This window comes from Nycticebus coucang, chromosome 13 (assembly GCF_027406575.1).
Source record: "Nycticebus coucang isolate mNycCou1 chromosome 13, mNycCou1.pri, whole genome shotgun sequence".
Taxonomy (NCBI): Eukaryota; Metazoa; Chordata; class Mammalia; order Primates; family Lorisidae; genus Nycticebus; species Nycticebus coucang.
In genome coordinates, this window is record NC_069792.1 from 3538792 (window position 1) to 3560000 (window position 21209).

Genomic DNA, 21209 nt, shown 5'->3' on the forward strand with positions numbered 1-21209 from the left:
ACAATTATTCCAATGGAATAAAGAAATTTCAAGGACATGGAAAAGAATCCTACCTTGTTCTCTCTCACACCTCATCCAAAACAACCTGCCAAATGAATCACAAAAACTTCTTTTTCTTAACACATTTTGTCAAAATTCACATTTTGAGTTTTAAGAGCTATTGACTACTGTGTTAAAACAAGACAAAACGTCAGACCTTTCTACTGGGAAGCAAACCAAGAGAAATTAAACTCGTAACACCCAAATATGCTTGTATCATTCAAAGACTCTTACAACCAATAATTAAGCTACTGAATTAAAATGTAAAAGAAAAAAACCAAAAACTTTACCTTTTCAATCGTTTTTCCCTTCCAAATGCATCAAACTCATCTCAGAATAATTCAAGCGTTATTCACAGCAATGTGTTGAGTGTAACACAACAGTGTTGAGAATAATTTTTCATTGAATAAAGCATTAAAGAAATCCCTAAGACCAAACAATCTCTAAACATATTAGTATTATAGAAAATATTATACTAGGAAGTTATATACAGGTGAGCTTTTGTGTATTTCAACAATTTCTTCTCTTACAAATATGTTTGAAGTTAGTAAACTTTTCCCCATGCCATTTCTAACATTAAAATACAGGAAAACCTTTGATCTTATATGTTCTGCTTAAAAAGAAAAAAAAAAAAAATACAGGAGAACCTCCATAGTTGACCGCTTCCCTACAATGATCACCTCCTAAGTACACCTAATTTTCACAGACCAGCTGCGCACCACACATACTCAAGGGGAAGTTCCTTATGTTGACCATCTCCATATGTTGATCAGTATGTTACAAACACTTGGGTAGTCAACTTACAGAGGTTTTACTGTATATAACTGATAGCCCTGAAAACTATTTTCAAAGATTATTTTGTCCAAACATCTGAATGTTTGTCATAATTAAATAAGTTTGTAATCCATAACAACTGTATAAAATTACTTATGAACATCATTAGTATTATCAAAACAAAAATCCCCAAATATCTGAGTATTGTGAAATAATGTTGAATATAAAATGAATTATATATATAGCAAAACTACTTCAAGCATGCCATAATTCTCTTAAAGATGAAGTGATAAAAGTTGACAATATAGAAGCATCTAATTTTTAAATGCAATTCATCTGAAAAATGAACACATAATTTAAAATGAAATTAGGATACAAAAAACTGCCACAAATCAATTAAATCTTCTAAAATACAAAAGACTATCTTAACTGTACATTTAAAACTTATACTTCAACTAAATTTGAAGAATACATGGAACTTTTCCTATCCATCCCTACCCCAAATAAAAATTCATGCCATAGCTAAGTTTCATGAATGAGACTTGATGAACAGCCTAAGTATAAATATAAATGCTATAGAACATAAACATTTCATCGCATTAACATCATTCCTCAATTTTAATCTGAAGGAAATAAACAATGAAGATAAAAATGCTGATTCAACTTTCCTATCTGAGAGTTGCTGGGCTATAATTCATTGGTAGCAGCTCACTGCCACGAAGAAATACGAGAATAAGTCAATGTTTACACCATCAAATCCTAACCAGGATTAAGTAAAAAAGTCTCCCTGACTCAGGCTGTGACTTTTTTTGTCTCACCCTTTATTTTCCCATCTGGGAAATGTGAACACTAATAATGTCTCTAGAACACTGGATAAAGCATTTAGAACAGATAACAGCACTTAATGAGTAGCCAATGCATATCAGGCACTATTTTTTTTATCATCTCATTATTGTTTTCATTAGGATTATGCATATCATGACTTATTTGTATGGCAAACCACATAGAAACAATGGTATTCCATTCATACAGAATGAAAATCCCCAATAACTCAAACTACACCTCATTCCTTTAGCTTCTGATACTACAATATTACAAAATCTTATTTATAGTCACATTGGAAGAGAGGGCTATAGATCTATTAACCTATAAAGTAATGGTCCTCTCCAAAGTAAGCATTCTAGGAAGCCAAATCAACTACATGTATATACACATATTACATAAACGCATACAAGTAGCTATAAATGAACACTATGCTAATCGCCAGTTCATTTTCAAAGTATTTATAGAGTAAATTTTCTCTGGAAAGATCTTACTATACATGCACAAATACTGATTCATATAATTCAACCGTCCCTAACCTCCTTCCCTCACAAAAGCCAGGGCCTTTAAAACATAGGCAAATCTAAAGCCCAAAGATAGTCCAGCAAAAACAAGATGTTTCAGAGAGTGTGTGTCAGGAGTAGAACAGAGGTCAGCAAACTATGGACATCAAGCCAAATCCAGTCTACAGTTGGTTTTTGTAAAGAAAGTGTTACTGGAAAACCCCCACGCCCGTTCATTTCGTGGTGTCTATGCTTTTACACTATGAGCACAGAATTAGGTGGCTGTAAGAAAGACCATTTAGCCCAGAAAGCCTAGAAGATTCAGGCTAACCCGGATTTGCAGGAAAAATCTGCTAATGTTTTAGGGGACCCTTGAAATCAGATCATTTTTATAAGAGAATTACAGTAAATATGAGAACACCATGAGGGCTTCCCTTTCCCTCTCATCTCCAAGTACAGTAAACTCAGAGTACATTTTCCAAATATTTTCATTTGCTGATATAGTACTAAGATACAAGAAGTTTAAAAGTAAAATATATTATTATATATTATAATAAAATCCTTTTTATAAAAGGACTACTATTTTCCAGACACAGGAACCATGCTTTATACAATAAAAAAACCTTCATTAAAAAGGTTGTCTTCCTTTATACTCATATATTCTAGTGTTAATTAGCTTGTAGATCCCCCTCTTCCATTTCTGGGAGTTCATTATGATTTCAAAAATGTAAGAAAACTCTAAAAATGCAGTGTAAATCATAAATGACAAGACAAAACTTTTTGAAAAAGGACCTGATAAAAAGATACAAATCAACAGGACAAAGGAGAATGGGGAAGTATTAGGTTTTAGCTATTTATTCTTTTCATGTTTTACATTATCAAAGATAATCTGGTACTAAGGAATATACAGGTAGCAATAATTTTTTCTCAGTTGTTTTATATTTCTTTAATTAAAACATCATACACATTTGGCTTGGTGCCTGCAGCTCAAGTGGCTAAGGAGCCAGCCACATACACCTGAACTGGCGGGTTCGAATCCAGCCCAGGCCCGCCAAACAACGATGGCTGCAACCAAAAAATAGCCGGGCGTTGTGGCGGGTACCTGTAGTCCCAGCTACTTGGGAGGCTAAGGCAAGAGAATCGCTTGAGCCCAGGAGTTGGAGGTTGCTGTAAGCTGTGATGCCACAGCACTCTACCCAGGGCAACAGCTTGAGACTGTCTTAAAAAAAAAAAAAAAAAAAAAAAAAAAAAAATCACACACATTTAAATAAAACTGCTTAGAAATGGGATTTTAAAAAGCACTTCGCAGAGCAAGTTATAAAAAGTTCTTAAAACTTGAAAATAAATGGAAATATTATCCACAATTATCAAGAAAATGAGCAAAGAAATCATCAAAATAGGCTGGATACAGTGGCTCACGCCTGTAATCCTAGCACTCTGGGAGACTGAGGCGGGTGAACTGCTTGAGCTCATGAGTTGGAGACCAGCCTGAGCAAAAGTGAGACCCCTGTCCCTACTAAAAATAGAAAAACCTGGCAACACCTGTGCTCAGTGAGTAGGGCACCGGACCCATACACCAAGGGTGGTGGGTTCAAACCCAGCCCTGGCCAAACTGCAACAACAACAACAACAAAAAAAAAAAAACAGCCAGGCGTTATGGCAGGCACCTGTAGTCCCAGCTACTCAGTAGGCTGAGGCAAGAGAATTGCCTAAGGCCAAGAGCTGAGGTTGCTGTGAGCCGTGACGCCACAGCACTCTACTGAGGGCGATAAAGTGAGACTGTCTCTAAAATAAATAAGTAAATAAAAATAGAAAAACTGAGGGAAGAGAATTGCTTGAGCTTGAGTTGGATGTTGTTGTGAGCTATGACGCCATGGCACTCTACCCAGGGCTACAGCTTGAGACGCTGTCTCAAAAAATAAAAAAATAAAAAAATAAAATTATCAAAATACATGTAAGATAGGAAAGAAATATTTTATCTTTATAATTTGTCACAAAAACCAAATTATATAAAAAGAACCCACTAGATTCAACCACTTACTACTGTATACAAAATGAAACATTTTATAATACCTACTACTCTTTGTATACAAGGTATTTTACAGTTTTTGGCTGGGGCCAGGTTTGAACCCGCCACCTCCTGTATATGGGGCCAGCACCCTACTCCTTTGAGCCACAGGCACCGCCCAACAAGGTATTTTATAATTTGAAACACATAACAGTAATCCTTTAGTATCTTGTTTGCAAACTAGCAAAATAAAAATATCCATTAACTGTCTTCCTCAGACAAAAAGAATCAGTTTCAAAAATAAGTGGTAACACTTCAGAAACATCTATGTTACAAGACCTAATTATTATAACAAAAACAAGACCACTAAAAATTATAGAGAAACATTTAGATCAGTCATGCCACTGTATTTTATGATTCATTTTTAAAATGACAAACCTGTATAATACAGAAACAACAAAAATAAAGTTCAAGAAATATAAGCTAAGGAAATTTGTTAATCTTACAATTATATGAAAACACTTTTAAAACACTTTAAAAAACTGAGACACGTGGGGCAGCGCCTGTGGCTCAGTGGGTAAGGCGCTGGCCCCATATACCGAGGGTGTTAGAACCCAGCCCCGGCCAGCTAAAACAGCAGTGGCAACTGCAACAAAAAATAACCGGGCGTTGAGGCAGGCGCCTGTAGTCCCAGCTTCTCGCAAGGCTGAGGCAAGAGAATCACTTAAGTCCCAAGAGTTGGGGGGTGCTGTGAGCTGCAATGCCATGGCACTCTACCGAGGGCAAAAGACTGAGACTCTGTCTCAAAACAAAAAAAACAAACTGAGACACTTAAGTGTTGTCTTCAAACATGGAGTAATGGATTAATACTTAAATTAAATTAGCATATAAATGCTTTAAATCATGACATTTTCTGTTTCCCAGGACTATACGCTTGTTACCAATAAACTAGAGCTCCATAGATACTTGTACACAGCTGTTTCAGTGATTCAAAGTTCTTCCTCGAGTCTATTTTACCCAATTAATAACCCCAAATTGAATTATCTGTTTTCATGTATTAATAGATAAAATTTATTAATAACTATTACACAATGGACGTTATCACAGACCTTAAACATTTGCTTTTCCTGATTTTTTATATTTTCTAAGTTCAAATATATTCAAAAGCCCTTATATATACATTGTTTTAACATCAAAACAAATAAAAATTAAATTCAAAATTCTAAGTTAGTTCTAATGTCCACGTCGTATTACCGTGCTAGTAATTAAAAGACAGAGAAATGATAAAGACATAAAGAGATGCTAAAATTGAATTCCAATCTCTTATCAAATAACAGACTGTAAACTGTTTTTTTTTTTTTTTTTGTAGAGACAGAGTTTCACTCTATGGCCCTCAGTAGAGTGCCATGGCCTCACACAGCTCACAGCAACCTCCAACTCCTGGGCCTAAGCGATTCTCCCGCCTCAGCCTCCCGAGCAGCTGGGACTACAGGCGCCCGCCACAACGCCCGGCTATCCTTTGGCTGCAGCTTGGCCGGGGCCGGGCTTGAACCCGCCACCCTCGGTACATGGGGCCGGCGCCCCACCCACTGAGCCACAGGCGCCGCCCCAGACTGAAAACTTTTATAACTATTTTCTCAAAAACAGAATACGAACCAACACAATAAGCACTTGAAAATGAGTTAAAATGAATTAAATGCTATTTATAAAAACAAGCATAAATAAGATAACGGACAGCGTTCAGTAAATTGATACAGAAAATTCAAGTGACATGTTCAAATCCATTGGATTACAGAAAAAAAAAAAAAAAAAAACCTGAGCATTTTTCAACTCCCCTATACCTGTCTGACTGAGGTCTTTAACAATCCAGTCGTGATCACACCTAGGTAAAAAACAAAACCTCATTTTTTTCTCTAAGCACTGAAAATTTTCCTACAGCACATGAGTTTTCTGTTTTCAACCAATCCAACTGCCACTTGCCAAAGGATAAATACATACTGGCCATGGCAAAGGTGAATGAAATAAAAGTGTCAGGGGAAGGGGAAGAAGGTTAGAGAAAGGGAGGAGAAAGGAAGATATACTCTTCTGGAATATCTGCAATATTTGCGAGGTCTTCCTGGCTGGCTGTCTCACGGCACTGTCCCTCAACCTAGTTCTGGAAAACTCTCAGTTCTGGTCCAGACTCCCTCACGATTCTCACTTTGACGGTCACAGCCCAGGACCAAGGATGAGTGAGAGCAGAGCACCCACTCCCAACAAGCCAAGTGGGAGCTCTGAATGTTTTTGCGCTAAAACTTTGTTAAAGTGACTGTATTCTAAGCTGTACTTCTCATTGTTAAGGCCTTATCACTTTGAAAATAAGAAAGTCACACACACACAAAAATAAGACACATAAAAGCTTTCCAAATGCTATGAAATTTCAGAGTTGATAGATCTCAGCATAAAAACCCCTGCTCCATGGCATTATCAATGTAAAATTTTAGAAAGATTATACATCAAATACACTTTCCCTGCTGCCCAAGGACCAAATCCTCTGCAATATTTCTTCTAAGGGTAAATATGAGTTCATGACAATGGTTTTATAATCAAATTTCTCAAAAACAGTCCTATCACAAGATGTATCAATGTAGTTCTATTAAAATTTCTTCTGGATATATTACAACGTAGCTGAATATTTTAAAGAAAGTTCTTTGTATAATGCCAGGTACCACCCTTGGGTTACAACTTAAGGGACAGAATTATTGTCCAGAAGTACAGAACCAGTAGTGGGAAAGTACCACGTCAAAAGCACCTCTACATCTGACCTCCAGAAAAGATACCTGCATGACGTTTAATGAATGGAATATTACTACCAAAATGGTAGTAGCATAAAATTACTAAAAAAAAAAAAAGGTTATTTACAACTTACTATAGAATGATATGGAATAAAAATTATAGCACAGGCCGGGCATGGTGGTCCTAGCGCTGTGGGAGGCCAAGGTGGGCAGATTGCCTGAGCTCAGAGGTTCGAGACCAGCATGAGTGGGAGTGAGCCAGAGTGAGACCCCGTCTCTACCAAAAAAAAAGAAGCCGGGCATTGTGGTGGGCACCTGTAATCCCAGCTACTTGGGAGGCAAAGGGCAAGAGAATCGCTAAAGGAAGAAAGAGAAAAAAAAAAAACCTAAAATAAAAAAAAAAAGCTTTAAACTGAGGGAAAGCCTGCTAAAATTGAAAGCAAAATTAAAAAAATAAAAATTACAGCATAGAATTTTCTTAATTCTCATTTTACAGTACACTGATTTTCACTACAATTGAGCAATTTAGGACCAAAAACAGTGTTCAAGAATAGCCATGTTACATATATTAAGTGCTTCCAAACAAAAACTACAGATATGAATACTTACTTATCAAAGCTATCGCTATTTTTGATGAAGCTCTCCAGTTTTTCCTTAGCATATTCCACCACATCTGAATGAAGCTCAATTCCATGATTTATTCCAAAAGGACCTGCAATTGTAGCAGCATTTTTATGAAATACATTAAGATATGTCCTTACAGAGCTCTTTTAGTTTCTGCTCATTTATCATTTAAAGAGGGCTTGAAATATGCAAACACTTCTACCAGCGGATTTAAAAGTTGAATGGAAATCTACGCACATTGCTTTAATGTAAGAAAGGGAAAAAAAACAACCTAACAGTTCACTTGCATTTTCTCTAAGAAGAATATTACACATAAGGTTGAAACCTACAGAGTTCTGCAAGGGAGCCGCTTGACAGGACACAGCCGAAAATAATAATCATATTTCCATATGAAATTTAAGTTCTTTACCACTATTTTCATTTATTTGCTGAAAATTTGATAATTCTAAATTGACAAAGCTGAAAATAATCATATTTCCATATGAAATTTAAGTTCTTTGCCACTATTTTCATTTATTATTTCCTGAAAATTTGTTAAGTCTAAATTGTCTGACATCTTGAGAGGTTCTCTCACACAGAGAATATTATATACATATGACTCAATCTGTACCCTCAGCCAGTAAACCCTAAATTTCTTGAGGGCCAAGGCCACATCTGTGCTTTTTGAAGCTTCTAGTGGTCTAGCAAAACACGGCTATCAGGCAGCAGAGAGGATCTATCTGCCTCTCATCTTCCAGAACACGTCACACTTCTTCTTGGTATTTCTTAACATGAGCATAGATGAATAACCTCCCTGGAACTCTTTCAACAGGAGAGCGCTTTCTCAACCCCTAGGGATAATTTTAGGCTGGCACACGTCCCCAGCATTGTCCCAGCTGAGAACAAGGACTCAGCTTCCTAAGGCAGACTATCCACGTCATGATCCACACCAAAGTGACACACACATCTAGCTACGTTAGTTCCTTCTCTACTTACACAGCTAGCCAACTAGGTTTTCCAATTAACATTTTTGTTTACTACAATTTGAGATTGGCCTCTTAGGAAAAAGATTGTGTTATTTATTTTCAATTTCTTTAGGAAATGCTTAACTGAATGTGCCCTCCACTAAATGTCTAAAAATACAGTACATATTAGGCCAGGCACAGTAGCTCACACTAGCACTCTGGGAGTCTGAGGTGGGTGGATTGCTTGAGCACAGGTGTTTGAGACCAGCCTAAGCCAAAAAAAAAAAAAAAAAAATAGCCAGGCATTGTGGCAGGCACCTTTAGTCCCAGCTGCTCAGGAGGCTGAGGCAAGGGACTCACTTGAGCACAAGAGTTTGAGATGTGAATTATGACGCCATGGCACTCTACTGAGGGTGACAAAGACTGTCTCAAAAAAGAATATAACACACATATACACTGTATAATGGAGTTGTTTCTACTGGCCACTGAGTACTTTAAAATAGCAAAAAAATGAATGTCATAAATTATCAAGTTTGACTGTTCAAAGGGAATTTTTTTTTAATTTTTATTTATTTATTAATTTATTTGAGACAGAGCCTCAAGCTGTCTCTCACTGGTTAGAGTTCCGTGGCATCACAGCTCATAGCAACCTCCAACTCCTGGGCTCAAGTGATTCTTCTGCCTCCATCTACCAAGTAGCTGGGACTACAGGCGCCCGCCACAATGCCCGGCTATTTTTTGGTTGCAGCCATCATTATTTGGCAGGGCTGGGCCAGATTCGAACCCACCAGCTCAGGTGTATGTAGCTGGCGCCTTAGCCGCTTGAGCCGCAGGCGCCCAGTCCAAAGGGAACATTTAAAAAATGGTTTGTGGTCTAAGAACAAAAAAAAAAAAAAAAATGGTTTGTGGTCTAGAAAATATCTAAACTGTAAAAAGTTACCCAAAATATTCAGGTAAAAGGACAATCTTCAAGCCAAAATCAGCTAAGGATAATGCTTTAACCTACTATATTCCTATCCTATTTAATTACTGTTCATTTTTTTAAAATACCTAATTTTCCTTGAAAAATGTACTCAAGTAATAAGGTACATGATTATTCCAACCACAAAAGATAGAATTACCTTCCTTTCCAACATTTTTATACTTTATAGTTTTGATTCAATATTAAATGTTTTGCTTCATGTTTGTTTCCTTACTTACTATAAACTATTCCTTCATCTGAAAACTAGAACACGCTTAAATTGGAAAATCATTTAAGACCTCCTATATAGCCAGGCCCGATGTCTCTCGCCTATAATCCTAGCACTCTGAGAGGCCAAGGCAGGAAGATCCCTTGAGCTCAGAAATTCAAGACTAGTCTGAGCAAGAGCAAGACCCCATCTCTACTAAAAATAAAGGAATTAGCTGGCTGATGTGGCAGCCACCTTTAGTCCTAGCTACTCAGGAGAATGAGGCAGGATAGCTTGAACCCACGAGTTTGAGGTTCCTGTGAGCTAGGCTGACACCATGACACTTTATCCAGGGCAACAAATGAGACTCTGTCCCCCTCCCCTCCAAAGAATAAAAAGACATCCTATAATTCCTCATTACTGTAGATAAACTGAGTAAAACTAAAATCTCATTTCCTTCAAAACAAAGAGGAAAAAATTAAATTTAGAAAAGCATACAGGGCAGCACCTGTGGCTCAGTCGGTAAGGCGCCGGCCCCATATACCGAGGGTGGCGGGTTCAAACCCGGCCCCGGCCAAACTGCAACCAAAAAATAGCCGGGCGTTGTGGCGGGCGCCTGTAGTCCCAGCTGCTCGGGAGGCTGAGGCAAGAGAATTGCTTAAGCCCAGGAGTTGGAGGTTGCTGTGAACTGTATGATGCCATGGCACTCTACCGAGGGCCATAAAGTGAAACTCTGTCTCTACAAAAAAAAAAAAAAAAAAAAGCATACAAAGATACCACTTTTTAATATATATATTAAATCTGAACATTCTGAGAAGTTGAATTTACATAAGGGTCAACACATATAATGTTAGGAAAAAAAAACAAATTTCTCCTCATTTAAAAAATTTCAAATTAAACTCCAATTACTTAACATCCCATAAATTCCACACACAGTAAGAAAAATATTGTCCTATGAAATGAACCTAATTTCACTTTTTTCTTTTTTAGGGTGATCCACTGAACATAAAACAGAGAGTTTGTATTTTCATTTTCCATTAAGAATTTAGACAGGCTGGCTGCAGTGGCTCAGGCCTATAATCTCAGCACTCTGGGAGACCCAGCCAGGTGGATTGCTTGAGCTCAGGAGTTCAAGACCAACCTGAGCAAAAGCAAGACTCCCATCGCTACTGAAAAATAGAAAAACTAGCTGAGTGTAGTGGCATGCACCAGTAGTTCCAGCTACTCAAGAGGCTGAGGCAAGGGGACAGTTTGAGCCCAGGTGTTTCAGGTTGCTGTAGCTCTGATCAGGACACTCTACCCAGAGTGACAGGGGAAGAATGTCTCAAAAAACAAAACAAACAAAATAATTTAGACTAATTAGTCATTTTCATGAAGAAAGAGGACTGGGGCTGTATAGATAAGAAATCAGTTTTTAAAAAGGGTCAATACCGCTGGCATTCTGCACTTCCTGTAAGATGGAATGCTTAAGCACAGTGATAAAGGAGCTAGGAATCCGGAAACCAAGGCTTCTACTCCATACTTTAAACTGCCTTATTAACAGAGGGAGTCAGAATTTTACAGTTCTAGGTAAAAAAGGACTAATTATATAAGTTGCTTCTCAGTTAAAGATGCCAGTGATCTTTTTCCATCTTCTCTTTCTACTTACTGTATAAAAGCAAAGTGGAAACTTTAGGAAACAAGGTTTGAAGTTTAAGAAAATTTCTTAATGTTTTTCCATAGAACTTGTTTCTCATATTATCTTGACACAAGATGGTTAGTAATGATAAAGACAATTCCATTGACATATAAAAGATCTATTTTACAAACAATATAAAGACAAGTGTAGAATCCACTATGCATTATCATCTAATGCAAACGTCATTTATGATTTTTTAAATGAATGAAACTTTAATTTTAAAATATGGAAGCATATCTTTATTACTACTTAATCTGAATAGCAATTAACAGTCAGAATAAAGACTAATAAAAGACAGAATGTAAATACCAATTATCAATGTCTCATTTATTTAGAATGACCATACAACCAGAACACATAAAATAAAGACTAATAAAAGACAGAATGTAAATAGCAATTATCAATGTCTTGTTTATTTAGAATGACCATACAACCAGAACACATTAAGTATACGATAGAAACTTTGTGCCACGCTGATTACAACTCATATTTGACATCTGTATTAAATAGAACCACAGAGAAAACATAGAAAACTGAAAAATCATACACAGCTACTTCCAAGAAAAAGGACTGAGAGATCTAAGGTGAAGAGACATTTTAATCATTTTACACTTTTGTCTGGTGTGTGTTCCAACCATATGCATATATAACTTTTCCAATCAAAAAAAAAAAAACCAAGGGGATAGTGAGAGAGACTGAAAATCTCTCAAATATACAAATTGACATTTTGGTACTCTTTTTCTGGAATGACCACCAGAGCTATCTGACAAGTAAGTTCCTGAACTCATCCTAGTGCTTTGAAGGATGGACAAGGTGCTGGTATTGGTACTTCCCAAGGGGAGTACCTGGAATATAACCATAGTGACGGTCGGCAGTGAAGCACGTGGCATTTTTCCTAGGATGAGTGCTTGGCAAAAAAAAAAAAAAGAGTTCCAAAATTGCTTTGAAGGGTGGTATAGGCACTGGCATCAGTGCGTGGCTTCTCAAGGAAAGTAGGTAGAAGGTGACCATGCTGATATTCAGCAATGAGGTATGTAGCACTTTTTTCTGGGTTGAGTTTGTGAGCTTTATTATCCAAACTTGTATACATCTTATAGAAAGGTACAATACAAAAAAATGAAATTGTTTTCAAATGAAAATGATGTTAATAGGCCAGATGAAGCATAAATTTGATTCTGCATTCAATAGATTCCAATGTTATTTTGTAGTTGACAATGTGAAAATAAGGAGTTATTTTTAACATATATTTAAAAAAATAAAATGCTGGGGGTCACAGTGTGTGACGCACCTTTTGGGGGTGGGACACAATTGTCAGAGGGACTTTGCCTAACAAATTCAATCACTATAACTTGGTTCCTTGTACCCTCAATGAATCCCCAACAATAAAGAAAAAAATGAAAATAAAATAAAACAAAATGCTAACAGCCACTACCTTTGATAGTTACATATTAAAGAGAAAATATGAATATACATACAAGTCAAAGCTTATTTAAAAAAATAGTTATAAGAAATACCTAGGTGGCTTGGCACCTGTAGCACAGTGGTCACAGTGCCAGCCACATACACCAAGGGTGGTGGGTTCAAAGTGGCCCGGGCCAGCTAGACATCAATGGCAGCTGCAATAAAAAATAGCCAGGTGTTGAAGCGGGCACCTGTAGACCCAGCTACTTGGGAGGCTGAGGCTAGAGAATCACTTAAGCCCATGAATTGGAGGTTGCTGTGAGCTGTGATACTACCGCACTCTACCAAGAACAACATAGTGAGACTCTGTCTCCAAAAAACAAAAAAAATAGAAATACCTAAGAATCCTGGGGTAGAGCAAGATGGTGGGCCAAAAGGATTGTTTAGCTGAGCTCTCCTACAAGGACTGGGGAAAAAGAACTCAACCATGCCTCTTCCAGGGACCTCACCCAGAGTCACAGTTCAGGGAGCTCAGCAAGGAGGTGGTGAGCTACATACAGCATATGATCCACAGCAGTGGAAATCTGATGCTATAGGCAAGTGGCTGAGACCCACCAGAATCAGGCCACCCAGAGAGGTCCAAGATAGGAGGAAACCTTTCCAGAGTTTTCAATTTGGGGGGGGAAGTTAGACATTGGAAAGCTTAGAAGAGTGGGCGGACTCAAACAGTATATACTCAAACAGCAACCAGATATGAATGCAGTTGCCACGGGTTTGGTGGCTGGCAAGGCAGCCATACTGAGAAGGTATCAGTGGCCAGGGGGCTGCCATGGTGGAAAGGTCCTGAGGTCTTACCAGGGGACTAAAGCAGGGCTGTCTTAATTCCTCCTGCCATGATCAGAACTCCACTCTTGGGCCAGGCTGAGGGACTCTCACATCGTATTAGAACTAGAGTCAGGGACACTGTGATACCTGCCCCTTAAGGATTCTTGTGAGCTTTAAGATCCCAACCCCACAGGGTCTGAATGCTGAGGAAACAATCAGGGGATCACCCAAGGCAACTAAGTTTGGAAAAAGAACCATAGGGGTTGTTGGCTGTGCTCTCTAGCTCCTAAGAAAACCACAGCACCACCTGGTGTCCTGGTAACACACTGCATCATACTGTCATCAAGAGTAAGACTTCCCTTTATTTGGCTTTGCTGAGGCTGAGGCCGTTTCAATACCTAAGCTCTGAGACAAGGTAATTTGAAGCAAAGGAGGCAATGAGAAGGAAAAAGAACAAGGAGATGAATAAGAAGAAAGAACACATGAGGAGGAACCAACAGAAAAATTCAAGCAACATTAAAAGCCAAAACAGAGGAATTCCCCCCAATGGACCATGAGGCAGCTACAGCAGAAGATTCCACCTACAAAGAGTTAATGGATTCACAGAAAGGGAATTTAAAATATGGATGATAAAGACAATAAAAGGAATAGACTGGCTTGCCGCCTGTAGCTCAAGTGGCTAAGGCACCAGCCACATACACCAGAGCTTTCGAGTTCAAATCCGGCCTGGGCCTGCCAAATAACAATGACAACTCCAGCCAAGAAATAGCCAGGTGCTGTGGCAGGTGCCTGTAGTCCCACCTACTTGGGAGGCTGAGGCAAGAGACTCGCTTAAGCCCAGGAGTTGGAGGTTGTTGTGAGCTGTGATGTCACAGCACTCTACCCAGGGCGACAGCTTGAGCCTGTCTCAAATAAATAAATAAATAAAAAGGAATAGACAAGAAAATGGAAAGACAGAACCAAAAGTCGAATGTGAGGTATGCAGAATATAAAAAGAATGTGGCAGAGCTTAAGGAAATGAAAGAAACAATCAAGGAATGTAAAGATGCAATATAAAGTATCAAAAATAGGCTAGGTGCAGTGACTCATGCCTGTAGTCCTAGTCCTCTGGGTGGCCATGGCGGGTGGATTGCTTGAGTTCATGAGTTCAAGATCAGCCTGAGCAAAAGCAATATCCCCATGTCTACTAAAAATAGAAAAATTGAGGCTAAAGGATTGCTTGCATCCAAGAGTTAGAGGTTGCTGTGAGCTATGACACTACAGCACTCTAGCATGGAGACAGCATGAGACTCTGTCTCAAAATAAATAAATAAATAAAAATAAAAACATTAAAAGGAATATTTCCTTTAAAAAAATTGGTTAAACCAAGAAGAAGAAACAACCTCAGAGCTAGAGGATAAAGTTTTCAAGTTAACCCAAGTAGTTAAAGAGGCAGAAAAGAAAAGAGAGAAAGCAGCACAGGTGATTAGAGAACCATGAGATTCCATGAAGCATTCAAGCATACAAATAATAGGGATTCCTGAAGGGCAAGAAGACTGTCCCAAAGGAATGGAAGTCCTATATCATAAATGAAAACTTCCCAAGTTTTATTAAAGACCCCAACATACTCCTTTAGATGGATACTGAACCCCAGGTCATCTCAACTCTAACAGAGTTGTAATGAACCTGTCCAAAGTCAAGATGAAAGAAAAAAATTCGGCAAGCAGCCAGGAATAAGCACCAACTCACCTCCAGAGACAGAGCCATTAGGATGACAGCAGACTTTTCAACTGAAACCTTCCAAGCCAGAAGAGAATGGTCATCTACCTCCAACATTCTTAAACAATTTTCAGCCCAGAATTCTGTATCCTGCTAATCTAAGCTTCAAAATTGATGGAGAAATCAAATCTTTTGCAGACATACAAGCACTAAGGCAATTTGCCACAACAAGACCAGCTCTACAAGAAATACTTAGACCTAGTCTCAATACTGGCCACCAAAATGGACCACCAGCAAAGTAAAAACCCAAAAGCTGAAGGTCAAAACTTAGCTTCCGCAATGGCACAAAGGATGAAACTACACAACAGAATTTCACAAAGTAAGATGACTAGAACTCCACCACACTTATCAATTCTCTCAATAAATGTCAATGGACTGAATTTACCACTGAAGAGGCACAGGCTGGCTGACTGAATTTACCACTGAAGAGGCACAGGCTGGCTGATGGGGTTAAAAAAAAGCACAAGCCATCCATATGCTGTTTCCAGGAGACACACTCAGCCTTGAAGGACAAATCAATACTCAGGGTTAAGGGATGGAAAACAGTATTTCAAGCAAATAGAAATCACAAGAAAGGAGAGGTTGCAATCTTATTTTCAGATACAAGTAGATTTAAAGCAACTAAAGTTCAAAGGAACAACAAGAAATTTCTATTTTAAATATTTATGTGCCCAAAATAAATGCTCCCAGATTTATAAAACAGACCCTGATGGGGCTAAGCAATATGATATCCCATAGTCAGCGACTTGAACACCCCTCTGACAGAACTAGACAGACCCTCTAAACACAAATTAAACAAAGATACAAAGGACTTAAATGTGACTCCAGAACAAATGGGATGAATAGACAGATACAGAACACTCCATCCCAAAGCTAAGGAATACACATTTTTCTCATCAGCCCATGATACATACTCCAAAATCAATCACATCCTACAATACAAATCAAACCTCAGCAAAATTAAAATAGAAATTATACCTATATCTTCTCAGACTATAAGGCAATAAAGGTGGAAATCAACTCTAACAAAAATATTCAGCCCCACACAAAGTCTTGGAAATTAACCTTATGCTGAATGATAGTTGGTTTCATGAAGAGATAAAAGAGGAAATCATTAAATTCTTCAAACGTAACAACAGTGAAGACACAAGTTACCAAAATCTGTGAAATACAGCAAAAGCAAGTCTTGAGAGGGAAATTTATTGCATTAGATGCCTATTCAACAACCTCATGAACCATCTTATGAAATTGGAAAAGAAGAATAATACAATTCCAAACCCTGCAGAAGAAAAGAAACAACCAAAATTAAATCAGAGATTAATGAAAGTGAAAACAAAATAAATTCAGAAAATTAATGAAACAAAAAGTTGGTTCTTTGAAAAGATAAACAAAATTGATATACTTTTGGCCAGATTAACTACAAACAGAAAAGTAAAATCTCTAATAATCTCAATCAGAAATGTATAAAGGGGAAATAACAGATGCCATAGAGAAAGCTGATCATCTCTGAGTACTGGGCAAGAGACATGAATAGAATCTTCTCTAAAGACAACAGACGAATGGCTAACAAACATGAAAAAATGCTCATCGTCCCTAATCATCAGAGAAATGCAAATCAAAACCACCCTGAGATATCACCTAACCCCAGTGAGAATGGCCCTTATCACAAAGTCTCAAAGCTGAAGATGCTGGCATGGATGCGGACAGAAGGGAACACTTTTATGCTGCTGGTGGGACTGCAAACTAATACAACCTTTTTGGAAGGAAGTATGGAGAACCCTCAAAGAACTCAAATTAGACCTCCCATTTGATCCTGCAATCCCATTACTAAGCATCTACCCAGAAGAAAATAAAAATCCTTTTATCATAAGGACATTTGCACTAGACTGTTTATGGCAGCTCAATTTACAATTGCCAAAATGTGGAAACAGTCTAAAATGCCCACCAACCCAGGAATGGATTAACAAGCTGTGGTATATGTATACCATGGAATACTATTCAGCCACTAAAAAAGATGGAGACTTTACATCTTTTATGTTAACCTGGATGGAGGTAGAACACATCCTCTTAGTAAAGAAAGCATCACAAGAAAGGAGAAGAAAGAATCCCATGTACTCTACTCCAGTATGAAGGGAGCAGATGAGCTAATACAAGGGGAGAGGGGAATGAGCAAGTGGGGAGGGAAGAGGAGGGAGAGGAAGGGGGGTTTGGTGTATGGTACACCTCTTAGGGAAGGGACACAATTATAAAAGGGATTTTACCTAACAAATCCAATCAGTGTCACTTAATTCTTTGTACCCTCGACGAAACACAAACAATAAAAAGAATAAAAAAAAAGGCTAGGCATGCTGGCTCACCCTGTAATCCTAGCACTCTGGGAGGCAAGGCAAGTAGACAGCTTGAGCTCACAGATTTAAGAGCAGCCTGAGGAAAAAGCGAGACCCCGTCTCTACTAAAAACAGAAAAACTGAGGCAAGATGATCGGAGGTTGCTATGAGGTATAATACCACGGCACTCTACCCAGGGCAACAGCTTCAGACTCTATCTCAAAAAAAAAAAAAAAAAAAAAAACAGGAAAAAAATAGAAAAAAGAAATACCTAACTATCCTATGTAATATTAAGCAAAAAGCCCTTTGAGAACAATAACATAATAAAATTCCAGTACAATAAAATCTAGAACCTATTTCTCTTTTGTAGTAATTAGATCTAATCTAGCTTATTTAACATCTACCAGTTAGTTAACCAAAGCTTACACAGAGGCCAATAATTATCAGGTTTAGGTATCCAGTGCTCATGCAGTTATCTGTATTTCTTATTTACATTCTATGTGATGTCAGCATGGTGCTGAGGGACAGAGCCCTGCCTGAGTCTGGCCAAGGAAACCTGAGCTTCACACTCTGTATGAATGAAGTTCACTGTGCCTTTAGTATTTCGTGTAAAGCTAAGTTATAGAACACAGCCACAGGCAAAGTACTTCATATTATACATATAACTAGAAGAGCTCTAAAAATGAATTCAAGATCCACCATCAATTAAGGACTCTGAGGTCAAAACAGTGGTGTGATGAGAAAGATAGTAGACTTAAGGCCATGGCATTAGATTCTAATCCTGTTCCTCCTCTTTCCTATTGTATAATCTGAGACCAGTCAGTTACCATTTGAAGACCATTTCCTACTATATAAAAGGTCCGTGGAGGGGGGCGCCTGTGGGTAGGGCACCAGCCCCATATACTGAGGGTGGAGGGTTCAAACCCAGCCCCGGCCAAACTGCAACAAAAAAATAGCCGGGCATTGTGGCAGGCGCCTGCAGTCCCAGCTACTCGAGAGGCTGAGGCAAGAGAATCGCGGAAGCCCAGGAGTTGGAGGCTGCTGTGAGCTGTGTGATAACACAGCACTCTACCGAGGGTGATAAAAGTTGAGACTCTGGGGGCAGTGCCTGTGGCGCAAAGGAGTAGGGCACCAGCCACATATACTGGAGGTGGTGGGTTCAAACCCGGCCCCGGACAAAAACTGAAGAAAAAAAAAAAAAAAGTGAAACTCTGTCTCAAGAAGAGAAGAGAGGAGAGGAGGGGAGAGGAGGGGAGGGGAGGGGAGGAGAGAGGAGAGGAGAGGAGAGGAGAAAAGAGAGTCCCTGGGAAAATTATACAAACTATGTAAATGTACTTACAACTATAAAGTACCAGATGGGTAACAAAGGGTTGTTAGAAATAATGATGTGTCCTCTCCTTATACAAAAGGTTAGTCTGTAGAGATCATAACCTACATAACTGCTTCTTAATCCTGACAGCATATTAGAATAACCTGAGAATTTTTTAATCAAATTTTTAAAATAGATTAAATTTGGCCCAGCACAGTGGCAAGATTGCCTGAGCTCACACTTGGAGACTGAGCAAGAGCAAGACTCCGGCTCTAAAACAATAGCCAGGTGGGCTTGACACCTGTAGCCCTGCAGCTAAGGGCACCAGCCACACACAGCAGAGCTGCCGGGTTCGAATGCAGCCCAGGCCTGCCAAACAATAATGACAACTACAATGACAAAAAAAGAAAAGTAGCCAGGCATGGTGGTGGGCGCTTGCAGGCCCAACTACTTGGGAGGCTGAGGCAAGAGAATTGCTTAAGCCCAAGAGTTGGAGGTTGCTGTGAGCTGTGACGTGACGCTATGGCACTCTACCCAGGGCAACATAGTGAGACTGACTCAAAAAAAAAAAAAAAAAAAAAAAAAAAAAGCCAGGTGTTGTGGCTGACACCTGTAGTCCCAGCTACTCTTGAGCCCAAGAGTTTGAGGCTGCTGTGAGCTATGATGCCATAGCACTATACTCAGAGCAACAAAGAGAATCTGTCTCAATAAATAAATAAATAAACATTAAATTTAATCGAAGCACTTAGGGAGGCCAAAGTGGGAGAACTGCTTGAGGCCAATAGTTCAAGATCACCCTGGCAACAGAATGAGATTCCATCTCTATAAAATATTTTTTAAAATAGCCAAGCCTATAGTCCCTCCAACTCGGGGGGCTGAGGCAGGAAGACAGCCTAAGTCTAGGAATTCAAAGCTGCAGAGAGCGAAGATCACACCACTGCACTCCAGGCCTGGGTGACAGAGCAAGAATTCTGTATTTTAAGGGAAAAAAAGTAAATTAATCAATTTTAACTTGATTTAAACTGTAAATGTCTGGGTCTTACACCAGATAGGTGAAAGAGAATCCGTCGGATGTGAGCCAGACACTGCAGGTAATCTTAACACACTACAGGGATTATACAGTACTTAGCCACATCCTCCTAGTTATTACAAAGCCTAATCTAAATGATTTCTTAAAATTCCATTTTGGGCTATCCAAATCTATATTCTTGAAATAATGTGAAGAGTTAATAATTATTAACTCAAAGCATTATGGCTAAAACTAAATATTTACCACAAGGGGGAGTAGGTAAGTTATTTGGTTTCTATGCAAATAATGTAAAGTCAATGGGAACTAAGATACATACATAAAAAGATCTTCCAATAAATCACAAATAATATTTTATAACTAATAAAATATAGTTATAAATCAACTAATTTATAAATTATTAGTTATAAATTAACTAATAATATAGTTAATTTCTATACTATATTAAATATATAATCTATATATTAACTATATTAATCTTTGGGATGACTTATAAGTAATTATAGAGGTATGCAAGGACAGGAACAGGCAAAAAATAGGAATAGGTTTCACTCTTTTCATGAATATTCTGCAATACAGACACAAAAGGGCCCAAAGGTAGATAAAGGAAAAGTTATAAAAGGAATTAGCAAAAGGCTAAAAGTAATCATTAAAAAAGAAAATTAATAGAAATTGGGGTGGTGCCTGTGGCTCAGTGGGTAGGGCACCAGCCCCATATACCGAGAGTGGCAGGTTCAAACCCAGCCCTGGCCAAACTGCAACAAAAAAAATAGCCGAGCATTGTGGTGGGCGCATATAGTCCCAGCTACTTGGAAGGCTGAGGCAGAATTGCCTAAGCCCAGGAGTGAAGGTTGCTGTGAGCTGTGTGACGCCACGGCACTCTACCGAGGGCAATAAAATGAGACTCCGTCTCTACAAAAAAAAAAAAAAAAATTAAAAGAAACTGCTGTAATCTATTGCCGCTTATTAAAACATTTAATTTCAGCTAAGCACCTGTGACTCAAGCCGCTAAGGCACCAGCCACATACACCTGAGCTGGTGGGTTCGAATCTAGCCCAGGCCCGCCAAACAACAATGACAACTACAACCAAAAAATAGCCGGATGTTGTGGTGGGCACCTGAGTCCCAGCTACTTGGGAGGCAGAGGCAAGAGAATAGCTTAAGCCCAGGAGTTTGAGGTTGCTATGGCACTCTACCCAGGGCGACAGCTTGAGGCTCTGTCTCAAA

The 21209-nt window shown here is 38.6% G+C and overlaps 1 protein-coding gene across 4 annotated transcripts in view; it reads right to left on the reverse strand.

Moving 5' to 3' along the window:
- The window catches only part of PCMTD1 (protein-L-isoaspartate (D-aspartate) O-methyltransferase domain containing 1), an 87705-nt gene that overhangs the window by 29735 nt on the left and 36761 nt on the right, over positions 1–21209 (reverse strand). For 3 of the 4 annotated variants that reach the window (XM_053558705.1, XM_053558703.1, XM_053558704.1), the window contains one exon: positions 7530–7632. The exons of the other annotated variant lie outside the window; for it this stretch is intronic. Coding sequence is in view for 2 of the 3 variants with exons in the window: in XM_053558703.1 (XP_053414678.1) it covers positions 7530–7632 (103 nt within the window). In the remaining variant the exon portion in view is untranslated. The remainder of the gene's footprint in view (positions 1–7529; positions 7633–21209) is intronic. 4 annotated transcript variants of the gene reach the window in all.